Source organism: Balaenoptera borealis (genome assembly GCF_965194805.1).
Source record: "Balaenoptera borealis genome assembly, chromosome: 1".
Lineage (NCBI taxonomy): Eukaryota > Metazoa > Chordata > Mammalia > Artiodactyla > Balaenopteridae > Balaenoptera > Balaenoptera borealis.
The window spans coordinates 186,517,449-186,530,675 of NC_138860.1; the positions used below are offsets into that span (position 1 = coordinate 186,517,449).

Sequence of the window (13,227 nt, forward strand, 5' to 3'; positions counted from 1 at the left end):
TTAATCAGGGCTTCCCTGGTGGCGCAGTGGTTGAGAATCTGCCTGCCAATGCAGGGGACACGGGTTTGAGCCCCGGTCTGGGAAGATCCCACATGCCACGGAGCAACTAGGCCCGTGAGCCACAATTACTGAGCCTGCGCATCTGGAGCCTGTGCTCCGCAACAAGAGAGGCCGCGATAATGAGAGGCCCGCGCACTGCGATGAAGAGTGGCCCCCACGTGCCGCAACTAGAGAAAGCCCTCGCACAGAAACGAAGACCCAACACAGCCATAAATAAATAAATTTAAAAAAAAAAAAGAAATACAACCAAATTACTTAAAAAAAAAATTAATCAGTGTAATTCATCACATTAATAGCCTAAAAAAAAACCCAAACTATATTAACATCTCAATAGATGCAGAAAATGCATTTGACAAAAATCCAAGATCCAAAAATCAACATCAAATGGACCCTGAAACATATTCAAGAATGTTCATAGCTACATTATTAATAGTAGTTCCAAACTGGAGCTACAAGTGTCCATCAACAGTAAAATGGATAAAAAATATTTTGGTATATTTAAACAATGAAATATATATAGCAATGAAAATGAATGAATCATAGGTAATGCAGCAATACTGACTACACTCATTCTTATGATGTAATATTGATCAAGAAAAGTCAGATTTAAATATATTAAATTAAATATATTAATATAGGGACTTCCCTGGTGGCGCAGTGGTTAAGAATCCACCTGCCAATGCAGGGGACACGGGTTCGATTCCTGGTCCTGGAAGATCCCACATGCCACGGAGCAACTAAGCCCGTGCGCCACAACTACTGAAGGCCACACGCCTAGAGCCCGTGCTCCACAACAAGAGAAGCCACAGCAATGAGAAGCCTGTGCACCACAACGAAGAGTAGCCCCCGCTCGCTGCAACTAGAGAAAGCCCGTGTGCAGCAACGAAGACCCAACGCAGCCAAAAATAAATTAAATTAATTTTAAAAAATAAAATAAAATGAACAAAACGAAGCAACTGAGTTTCCGTACCTCAATTTACTCTTGTTTCAGTCTTCCCCTTGTAAGTAAATGGCAACTGCATCTCTCAAGCTGTTCAAGCTAAAATTTTAGGGCCATATTTAATCCCCTTTTTTCTCTCATTCTCACATCCAGGCAATTGACAAATCTTTTGACTGTACCTTCAAAATATGTCCAGGGTCTCCACACTTCACACCTCTGCTGCCACTGCCCTGGTCTAAGCTTCCCATCATTCTTTCCTGAATTGCTGTAATAGCCTTCCACTGGGTGCCCTCATGTCTTTGTTTTTACACCTCCCATCCCCTTTTCCATCTGTTTTCCACCGTAGCCAGAGTTGATAACATGAATGAGTGTTGGGTAGTGTCACTCTTCTGCTCACACCTTTCAATACCAATCGCTCTCACTCAAGGTAAAAGCATAGCCTTTGCAATGGCCTATCATGTGTAGCCACCATCTCTCCAGCCCTCTCAGTTTCTCTAACCTCATCTCCTACTACTCACAGCCTTGCTCACTTCCCTCCAGTACACTTGCCTCCTTGCTGTTCCTTAAACGTACCAAGAGAACTCCAGCCGCAGCTTCTGCATTTGTATGTTTCCATAGTCTGGACCACTCTTCCCACAGATCTTTGCAGGCCTCTCTCCATTACTTTCAAGATTTTTTTCTTTTTGGCTGCGTGGCTCATGGAATCCTAGTTCCCTGACCAGGGATCGAACTTGGTCCCCCTGCAGAGGAAGCGCCGAGTCCTAACCATTGGACTGTCAGGTAATTCCCTGCTTTCAAGATTTTTAAATGATGCTTTTTCAGAGAGACCTTCCCTAACCACCTCCCAAAAGGGTGTCTCATATACTGCTGGTGAGACGGTAAATGGTACATCCCCATATATAGCAAAATTGGAATTTTATATACTCTTTGATCATCTAATTCCATTGCTAGGAATATATCTTAACATATGTTTGCATGCATACAACGATGAATTTACAAGGTAGTTCACTGCTGCACTGCTTGAGGTAACCCAGATTGCAATCAGCCCAAGTGCTATCAATAGATGACTTAGTAATAATAGAGTATTTGTGCTGCTGGAAGAAAAAAAAAGGATTCCAAGGTATATTTTACATGGAAAAAAGCAAGAAGCAGACAGTGTAGTACTACCATTTCTGTTGAAAAAGAAAACTGGTAACAGCAGTGGGAGGGATACTGGAAGGCTGGAGGACTGGGGTGGAAATAAGGAGGCAGGTATTTCTTGTATTTTGAACTATTTGTACATATTTCTTTTTCTTTTTCTTTTTTTTTTTCTGGCTGCTCCACCTGGCTTGCAGGATCTTAGTTTCCAAACCAGGGATTGAACCCTCGCCCTTAGCAGCGAAAGCATGGAGTCCTAACCACTGGACCACCAGGGAATTCCCTGTACGTATTTCTTATTCAGAAGATTAAATTAGGGACTTCCCTGGTGGTCCAGTGTTTAAGACTTTGTCTTCCAATGCAGGGGGTGCGGGTTCGATCCCTGGTTGGGGAGCTGAGATCCCATAAGCCTCTCGGCCAGAAAACCAAAACATAAAACAGAAGCAATATTGCAACAAATTCAATAAAGACTTTAAAAATGGTCCACGTTAAAAAAAACTTAAAAAAAAGATTAAATTAAAAAAATGTAAAGTCCTGAAACCACATTCATGGTTTTGAAACTTGAAAAAGCTGGTCATTGCTCAACACTGTGAATACACCAAACACCACTCAATTTTTTTAAAAATTAAATTAATTAATTAATTTATTTGGCTGCATTGGGTCTTCATTGCTGTGCACGGGCTTTCTCTAGTTGTGGCGAGCGGGGGCTACTCTTCCTTGCAGTGCGTGGCTTCTCACTTGCGGTGGCTTCTCTTGTTGCGGAGCACGGGCTCTAGGCACACAGGCTTCAGTAGTTGTGGCACGCGGGCTCAGTAGTTGTGGCTTGTGGGCTCTAGAGCGCAGGCTCAGTAGTTGTGGCGCACGGGCTTAGTTGCTCCGCGGCATGTGGGATCTTCCCGGAGCAGGGCTCGAATCCGCGTCCCCTGCATTGGCAGGCGGATTCTTCACTGCGCCACCAGGGAAGTCCAACACCACTGAATTTTAAACATTAAGATGGTTAATTGTATCGTATACTAACGCATGTATGTGGAATCTAGAAAAATCGTACAGATGAACCATTTTGCAAGGCAGAAATAGAGACACAGATGTAGAGAACAAACATATGGACACCAAGGGGGGAAAGCGGGGGGTGGGGGGTGATGAATTGGGAGACTGGGATTGACATATACACACTAATATGTATAAAATAGATAACTAATAAGAACCTGCTGTATAGCACAGGGAACTCCACTGTACAGTAGAAACTAACACAACATTGTAAAACAACTGTACCCCAATTAAAAAAAAAGAAAGATGGTTAATTGTATGTTATGTGAATTTTACCTCCAAAATCCATAAATAAAAATATAGGTAGATACAACAGTACTAAAATTCAGAACTTCCACTCAAAAAAAGAAGATTACAACAAATCTATCAGAGTGATAATAGATTGGCGGAAGATATTCCCAACATCTAAAACTGACTAGGGAGTAAATTCTAGAAAATACAAAAGAATGCCTACAAAACAGCAAGAAAAGGGGCAGGAAAACACAGAATTGTCATTTTACAGACGGGGGAAAACTGTGTGGATGATTGCATTTTCTAAGATGGCTCAATGAGATCTCCCATGCACATGCTGTTTTGTTTTGTTTTTTTTTAAATATTTATTTATTTAATTAATTTATTTAGCTGCGCCGTATCTTCGTTGCGGCATGCAGGCTCCTTTAGTTGTGGCATGCGGGATCTAGTTCCCTGACAAGGGATCAAACCCGGGCCCCCTGCATTGGGAGCGTGGAGTCTTAACCACTGGACCACCAGGGAAGTCCCCCACATGCTGTTTTTAAAATGTGACACTGGAATTCCTCCCATTGAGAGGTGGGGTCTGTGTTCCTTCCCCTTGAACCTGGGCAGGCCTGCGACTGTATATGACTTCCGAGGCTGCTAGGTCATAAAAAACCAACTTCTGCTGGGTCCTCTTGGGGTGCTAGCTCTTAGAACCTGGTATGTGAAGCCAAAAGCCCCAGGGAGGCCATGTGTAGGTGTTCCAGCCAACAGTCCCAGTTGCGTCCCAGCCAACAGTCCCAGTTGGGTCCCAGCCAACAGCCAGATGTGAATGAGGAAGCTTTTACAATGACTCCAGCCTCAGCCACTATGATTGTAATGGCCTAAGAGTCCCTGAGTGAGAACTGCCTTGTTGAGTTCAGGCCAACCCAGAACCATGATAGATAATCATTAAATAATAACTAATGTTTTAAGCCATTAAATCTGTTTAGCAGCAAGATTTAGGTCCTGGAAGTGGGTGCGATTGTAACCAAGCCTAAATTACAGGGCATTGGCTTCGGGACTGAATGGCAGGCAGAGGACATAGAGGAGACTATTAGTGAGGCCTACAGGGCATCTAAGAAGCTTTAAAGCAAAGTGAGTAACTGTTATTGGAAGCTGGAGGAAAGGGAACGCTTTCTATGGAGTGGTGGAAATTTTGGCAACTCTGTCATCTGTGGTAATGTGAAGAGAAGAAATGTACCTAGTGAACTCAATGACCGAGGTAAGGAAATTTCAAGGCAGGAATAATGAATGTGTCGCTTGGCTTCTCATTGCCTATGGAAGAATGGCTTCTGGGCAGAAATCAAGTAGAGATCACTGTCAGGTAAACTTCTAAAGATGAGGTCAAGAACATGACTGTAAAATCCTTTGTTAAGATCTCAGAAAGATTTAAGGGTTTCACAAGAAATTCAAAATAGAGAAGAGTTTCTCATGAAGACATTTGTGGTTGTGGCTTTTGTCTGGAAGAGTAAACCCCAAGAAGATTCATAGAAAACCCACACAATTTTAAGAGAACTGTTTTGAGGAAAGCACCTCCAGCTTAAATGAAAAGGGACAGAAAAAGTACAACATGAAAAGAGACTCTGGAACCCAATCTCTTCACAAGCAGGAAAGAAACGTGGAAGGGTACTTAGTTGCAATTCAGTTTTCTTGTGGAAAAGAAAGAAGAGATTCGGAGGCAGAAACCAAGAGTCCAGAAGGTGGAAGTGAGAACCTTGGTGAACAATTCACAGGCTGTAGGACTGATCCCTGAACAAGGAACTGGCAAACACACGCCTAACTGGATTTCCGAATTACTATGGACCAGTGACTCATGCGTGTTCCCAGTTGCCAACTTTTTGAACAGGAGCATCTATAATGGTTTTTCTACGCCTGGCCCACCATTATATGTTCTCCATGTGTGGAGATAACTTGTATCTTTAGTTCACATATCTTTGGGTCCAGAGGAATAGCACTCGATGGTACCCAAAGAATCAGATCTGAGGAGGCTCATCTATACCTAGGCTTGCTTTGAAGTACAAGACAATGGACTTCAAGCTGATGTCATAATGGGATGAAATTTGGGAGTCTTAGAGGAAGGGATGAACTAGGAAGAGTGTAAATTGTTACCAGAGAGGGAATATGGCAGATCTTATTTTGCAAGATGGCCAGAACAACATCTCCCATACCAGATGCTCTTCTTACAGTGTGATGTTAATGTCTTCCCATCATGAGGTTGGGCTGTATGTTCTTTTCCCTTAAATCCGGGTGGGCTCGTGACTAAGGCAGAAGGGCGCCTATGTTACTTCCAAACCTGAGTTGTAAAAGGCAACACAGCTTCTGTCTGGTCTTTGCGGGTGCTTGCTCTTGGGACCTCCAGAATCGTGGGAGATGAAATCACTGTTATTGTATCAAGCCACTAAATTTGGGGGTATTTGGTTTTGCAGTGATAGATAACTGACACAACTGGAATGACAAACAAATATATGAAGAGATCATTCATTCAACAAACATATTGAGCATTTACTCTGTGCTAGGCACTCTTCTAGGTGCTGGGGATACATAACAGACTAAAATCTCTGCCCTCATGGGGCATACATTCTAGTGGGGAGAAATAGAGTGTAATCAAGAAAATAGTAGATATAGACTGCTAGATAATGATGAATGCTAAGGAGAAAATGCAAAGAAAGGGACTAGCAAAGCACAGCAAAAGTGGGTGAATGAATTACAATTTTAAAAAAGAGTGAACAGGGACTTCCCTGGTGGCGCAGTGGTTAACAATCTGCCTGCCAATGCAGGGGACGCAGGCTCAAGCCCTGGTCCGGGAAGATCACACATGCTGTGGAGCAACTAAGCCCGTGTGCCACAGCTACTGAGCCTGCGCTCTGGAGCCCGCGAGCCACAACAAATGAGCCCGCATGCCACAGCTGCTGAGGCCCGTGTGCCTGGAGCCCGTGCTCTGCAACGAGAGGCCACCACAATGAGAAGCCTGCGCACCGCAATGAAGAGTAGCCCCCGCTCACCGCAACTAGAGAAAGCCCACGTGCAGCAACAAAGACCCAATGCAGCCAAAAATAAATAAATTCATAAAAAATAAATAAATAAAAAGAGTGAACAAGGAAGGGCTTGAAAAGGTGATTTTTTTTTTTTTTTTGGCCACACCGTGCGGCATGTGGGATCTTAGTTCCCCGACAAAGGATCGAACCCTTGCCCGCTGCAGGGGAAGCTTGGAGTCTTAACCACTAGACTGCCAGGGAAGTCGCTGATTTTTGAGTAAAGACCTCAAGCAAATAAGCGAGTGAGTGATCCATGTATTTCTCTGTGGGAAGAAGATTCCTTGTAGAGGGAGCCAAGAGCACCAGGGCCCTAGGAGGGGTGGAGAGCGTGTCTACAGTTTAAGGAGGACAATGAGGCCAGGGTGGCTTAGTGGTTGGCCTTAGGGGAGGTTACAGGATATGAGGTCAAAGGGATAATGTGGTGGGTGGATACTGCCTTCTAGGCCAGTGTAAGGGCTTCTTTTATTCTGAGGGGATTAGGAAGCCACTGGAGGGTTTTGAGCACATAAGTGACATAACCTTAGTTAAGTTTTAACAAGACTGTTTCAGCTGCTGTTTTGAGAAAGGACAAGGGATGAACAGGGAGACCAGTTATGATGCTGTTGCAGTAATCTAGAACACCGCGAATGATGACTCAGACCAATAACGGCAGTGGACCTGGTGAGAAGCAGTTGAATTCTGGGTATATTTTATAGGCAGAGCTGAGAAATTTGTGGGCAGACTGAATAGGAAAAGAGTAAAACAGAGGAGTAAAGGATGACCCCAAAGTTTTGAACTGACAAAACTGGAAGGATAGAGTTGACATTTACTGTGATGGGGAGACTAAGAGGATCAGGTTTGGGGTGAAATATAAGGAACTTGATTTAGATATGTGAATTCCAAGGGTCTTTTAGACATCTGGGGTGTCCAGTGTCTGCAGTACAGGAGGGAGGTCTGGGCTGGAGATACAAATTTGGGGGTCAACAGTGAGTGTCTGATATTGAAAGCTGTGAGACTGAAGTTATTTAACCATTTAAAATGAGGGTTGAATGGAGAACAGTATGGAGGTTCCTTAAAAAACTAAAAATAGAATTACCATATGACACAGCAATCCCACTACTGGGCATATACACAGAGAAAACCATAATTCAAAAAGACACGTGCACCCCAATGTTCATTGCAGCACTATTTACAATAGCCAGGTCATGCAACCTAAATGCCCATTGACAGACGAATGGATAAAGAAGATGTGGTACATATATACAATGGAATATTACTCAGCCATAAAAAGGAACAAAATTGGGTCATTTGTAGAGACGTGGATGGACCTAGAGACTGTCATACAGAGTGAAGTAAGTCAGAAAGAGAAAAACAAGTATCATATATTAATGCATATATGTGGAATCTAGAAAAATGGTACAAATGAACCAGTTTGCAGGGCAGAAACAGAGACACAGATGTATGGACACCAAGGGGGAAAAGTGGGGGGGAGTGGTGATGGTGGTGGGATGAACTGGGAGATTGGGATTGACATATATACACTAATATGTATATGACAGATAACTAATAAGAACCTGCGGTATAAAAAATTTTTATAAATAAAAAATAAAATAAAATGAGGGTTGAGTCTAGAGTTGACCCCAAGGCCAAAGTGCCTTCTGGAATGCTATGCTGCTTCTCCATATCTCCTTTGCCATTATGAACTTGGACCATTCTGGAATACAGTTGGCCCTCTGTACACGCGGGTTCCACATCCAGATTAAACCAGCCACGGTTTGAAGACTCCAGAAAGTTCCAGAAAGGCAAAACTTGCATTTGTCGCCCGCCATCAACTATTTACATTGTATTTACAACTATTTACACTGCATTAGATATTATAAGTAATCTAGAGATGATTTAAAGTACATGGAAAGGTTATAAGCAAACACTACACCATTTTATATAACAAACTTGAGCATCTGCAGATTTTGGTATCTCTTGAGGTCCTGGAACCAACCTCCTGCAGATACTGAGGGACCACTGAACTGCCACACAGCAGGAGTGGTGAAGGGATCAGAGCCTGAAGCCCAGATGGCCTAGATTCATATGCCATTTCCCTATTCCCTTTACACAACTGTTGAGGAGTTAACGAATTAATATATGAGTGGCTTGTACATAGAAAATGCTCATAAAATGCACATTATTTATCAACCAAGGGTGACTTCCTTAGCCCAATGCCAGCTGATCCAAACGTCAAGCTCATACTATGGATGTTTCCTTCAATCAAAAAGTTACCTAGGACTTCCCTGGTGGCGCAGTGGTTAGGAATCTGCCTGCCAGTACAGGGGACACGGGTTCGAGCCCTGGGCTGGGAAGATCCCACATGCTGCGGAGCAGCTAAGCCCGTGCGCCACAACTACTGAGCCTGTGTGCTGCAACTACTGAAACCTGTGCACCTAGAGCCCGTGCTCTGCAACAAGAGAATCCACCGCAATGAGAAGCCTGCACACCGCAACAAAGAGTAGCCTCCGCTCGCCCCAACTAGAGAAAGCCTGCGCGCAGCAATGAAGACCCAAAGCAGCCAAAAATAAATTAAAAAAAAAAAAAAAAAAAAGTTACCTAGTCAGATAGGGCCTATTTATCTCCCCTTAGCACCTCAACACAAACACTGAAATTCACTATTTTATGTACCAAACCCAAAGGTTACAAAATGTGAACAAAATAACGTGCTCGGCTATTTTTTCAAAAGATATTCTTATCAATTCCGTTTAAAAACCCACACAATAGTGAGTCACAAAACGACTAAGAAGCTATTTTAATCATCTTTCTCTTCAGGATCATTTCTCTTCTGCTCCTCTGATTCTCAGATCCTCCTTCCTGTTTGGCCATCTTCCTTGTAGCCAAGACCTACTTTTAAAATATTTTGGAACTTATTTTAATATCCATAATTCACAGAATGAAGGCAGTCACAAGTTTCTATACAATAGCAAGCCTTAGACTCTAAAAATAGAAATAGCAAATATCTTCCCCCTAGAGACAGTACAAGTAGGAGACATGCCCTAGCCGGCAGAAGGTCCTTCAAACCTCCGAATTCTGAATTTTCAAAACAATGAGTACATCTGAAGGGGTAAAGCAGCATCTTATTACATTCATGGGGAAAGAGTGGGGCATGCAAATAACACGACAGAACCTGTGCCTCTGCAGAGTTTATCTTCTGGATAGAGAGGAAAGAAACAATACACATTCATGAGATGGAGAAACAAAACTGGCAATAGAAGCCAATAAATATCATTAACTGTATAGGCATAAATGAATATAAACTTGGTAAAAAATAAATGAACAATTATCTGCACTGTGGGATTACAGGTGATTTTGGCTTTCTTTCACCTATATTGTCTAAAATTGTTAACAGGAATACATTATATTTTTTGGAAAAAGGAAAAAGTTGATTTAGTCCAAATGCGCTCAAGAGTAGTGGCTAAGGGCATGGACTCTGGAGCCTGGACACCTGCTCTTCCACTAACTGGCCAGGTGACCTTGGGCAAGTGACCTAACCTCTCCACATCCCACAGCCTGACCTGCTGGAAAAAAACAAAGATGATCGTACCATCTTAGAGAACAAAATCGTAAATGTAAAGGCCTTGGCATAGGTTGGCACACAGTAAATGCTGCAGAAACGCTTGGTCTTATTATATGAGCTGGTAGGTAAGGTTTCATCAACTGCAGTACCTAAGATAATGTTCATGAGATGGGTTGAACTTGAGCAAAAATTTTCAAGGTCAGGGAAAAGATATTTGCGATAGGGTAACCACCTGAGAACCGAAGAGACTGAACATGACAAAGCTCAACCGCTTGAACAAGCAAACAGTGACAGAAGAACCAACTGGAGCATCAAGACTGACACAATAGGAAAGGTTTATTTTAAAAACAGCAACTCCTAATTGGCTGCAGGAAAGATCACGTACCACATGCGAACACATCTGGCTCTTGGTCTTCACCCACCCCTTTGTTTTCCACAAAAAGAAGAGACTCAAAGAAGATTCCTTCTGAATGTGTATCACCATTTATTGTAGTTTGCGTTAGGAACTGAACAGAGGACATTGTCTGTGGAGCGGGGAAGAAAGGAAAAGAAAAAGAAAGTATGTTTTTGTAGACTTAATTTCTTCAAAACACTTTATGGTTTCAAATCCTTTTTTACCCCAAAGGAGATTCAAGAATCCGAGTATGGTAAGTGGGGAGCAGTAATACAAAAAATCTTATGTTTATGTGCGTGTGTGTGGGTGTGTTTTTCTTCGTGTGTGTTTTTACAAGCAGACGTACTTCCACATTTCTTGCACCCCTTTTTTGCTTTGGTAAGGCCAAGCCCCACAGGACACATCATACAAACGACCCCTGCCTTGAACTCACAGACTCAAGGGTTGAGGAATTTATTTACCCTTGCAGATAACTATAAAGGTTTCCAACTGTCACATAGCATTAAAAAAAACCCAACCCCCTCCCAAACCGTAAGATGCGAAATCCTGATACACTTAAACGCTTTCTTTGCTGCAGCTGTTCCTCGGATTCCTAATCGTGGACTTACTACCAAGACCAGAGCAACAGGATTCTCTTCATTTTGTTTAGAATAAAAAAAAATTTTAAGGGACATTTCAAAATAATAAAAAAAAAAAAACTGAAATTCAAATTCTGAAAATATCTTGCCTTTTTTATTAATCATGTCATCTAACACCAATTAAAAAAACAAATATGTGAATATGATATAAAAATACGATCCCAGGATTAACACTTTGTTGCAGGCACAGTTATCTCACAGAATATATGTTTGGAGGGCCAGGGAAAAGAGTTTATTTTTGTTTTTGCTTCTCTTAAAAAAAATCCACAGCAGTGCAAGTAGGATCAGGATGGGGCCGGTGGGGGGCGGTGGGGGGGGGGGAAGATTCTTAGCAGCAAAATGTCCAAGGTTCTCTAATCACAATCAAAATCAATGGATACTGGATTTAGGAAAAAAAAAAAAACATGAAGGGGATGCTGCCCAGACCCATTCGTCATCGATCACTAACAGACTTCCGCAGCAAAAGCCCCAAATTGTGACACATGAAGGACGTGCTCTATTACACAAGCAATCATAAAACGTATCCCTCAAGCTTTTGACCACGTCTGTCACTTAAATATATGTACAGGAATTGGGCTCCTCTTCTTATTCATGTCCTTTCGGGTCTCCACTGTTTGGTCACTCTGGGTGGGCTCTTGGTGTATTTTGCCACTTCTGGCCTCCAACACGTGAACAGCATTTGCACCGCCGACGCTGCTCCGGCCTGCCTCGCCGGCCTTGGCTGTTTCTCGCAGAGGGTGGGCAAGGGGGATGGTTTAATGATCATTGTTCTGTTTCTCTCTCATCCAGGCATGAATCTGTTCTTTCAGTTCTGGCACTGAGAAAAGAAAGGAAAGAATTAATACCCCAGATGGGAGGGCTCTTCCTGAGACATGATGCTTGTAGTTCTGTATAAAAGGAAAGAAAAGGCCATTCATTCCCTCACTGAACTGAATTCAGGCTGAAGAAGAAATAGGACATGAAAAGTAAGAACTGGAATTCTGTAGTGAAAAAGAGCAAAGAATGTTTTGTGTCTTGCCCATTAAGTGTCAGAAACCATGCGGTGTCTGGATTTGTTAAATTTCCCCCTTTTGACGACTCTCTGATACACGATTTTGGCCTCACTGCTCAGTACAGGTGTAGGCACTGCAGTTCGAGCCAGGCCCTCCTCTACCTGGTTCCAGCATGCTCTCTGTCAGCGTCTGTCGGTTGAAGGGGTCCGTGGGGGAGTTTAGCAAGTGCCGCAGGATGATGGAGCGGTCCATGATGGTGCCAGAGGGCAGCCGCACGGGGTCAGTCATCAGGGTGTCCATCAGAGGGTCTACAGAGACAAAGCAAAGCAAACTCTGATGTAACAATAGAGCCTAAAACTGAAAAAGAAAACAAAGTCCCTCCTATCAGTGAAAAATATAACCATAGAAACAGCAACTAAATGGCCCCTACCAGGCCCCCAAGTTTAGAAGGAAATCAGCATTAGATAAAGGCATATACTTTGCCTTCCGTAGAGGGGAAGCACCATTTTGTCAGCTACTGCTGGGAGGAAAGAATAGACAAAAAAGACAGCAGGACAGACACAGTGGCAGGCCCTCCCGGGCTGTATGGTGAAGATGGCAGGCTAGAATCAACCCTTCCTCTTAGGACTTCTCAGAATTCTTTGAAAACATGAGTTCCCACTTGCAAAGGCAAGGTTGACCATAGAATCTTCAGGGTTGTTATCTGGTTTGAAATCAGGCTAAGGACTTTTTTCTCTTGTAATTTATAATATGAACTAAAGGTAGATAAATAGAATTTCAATTTCTGACCAAGTGTCTCAAAAAGCAATGAGAGGGGCTTCCCTGGTGGCACAGTGGTTAAGAATCTGCCTGCCAATGCAGGGGACACGGGTTCGAGCCTTGGTCTGGGAAGATCCCACATGCCGCGGAGCAACTAAGCCCGTGCACCACAACTACTGAGCCTGTGCTCTACAGCCCGCGAGCCACAACTACTGAGCCCATGTGCCACAACTACTGAAGCCTGCATGCCTAGAGCCCGTGCTCCACAACAAGAGAAGCCACCACAATGAGAAGCCCATGCACCACAACGAAGAGTAGCCCCCGCTCGCCGTAACTAGAGAAAGCCCACGCACAGCAATGAAGACCCAAGGCAGCCAAAAATAAAATAAATAAAATAAATTGAAAAAAAAAAAAAAAAAAAAAAAGCAATGA

General features: G+C 43.0%; 1 protein-coding gene across 4 annotated transcripts in view; it reads right to left on the reverse strand.

The window, feature by feature from the left end:
• Window positions 1–10,476: 10,476 nt before the first annotated feature.
• The window catches only part of UBE4B (ubiquitination factor E4B), a 112,120-nt gene continuing 109,369 nt past the window's right edge, over window positions 10,477–13,227 (reverse strand). For all 4 annotated transcript variants that reach the window (XM_082352867.1, XM_082352869.1, XM_082352870.1 and 1 more), the window contains 2 exons: window positions 12,198–12,344; window positions 10,477–11,861 (listed from right to left, as the gene is read on the reverse strand). In XM_082352867.1, coding sequence (XP_082208993.1) covers window positions 11,800–11,861; window positions 12,198–12,344 — 209 coding nt within the window. In that variant the 3' untranslated portion in view covers window positions 10,477–11,799. The remainder of the gene's footprint in view (window positions 11,862–12,197; window positions 12,345–13,227) is intronic.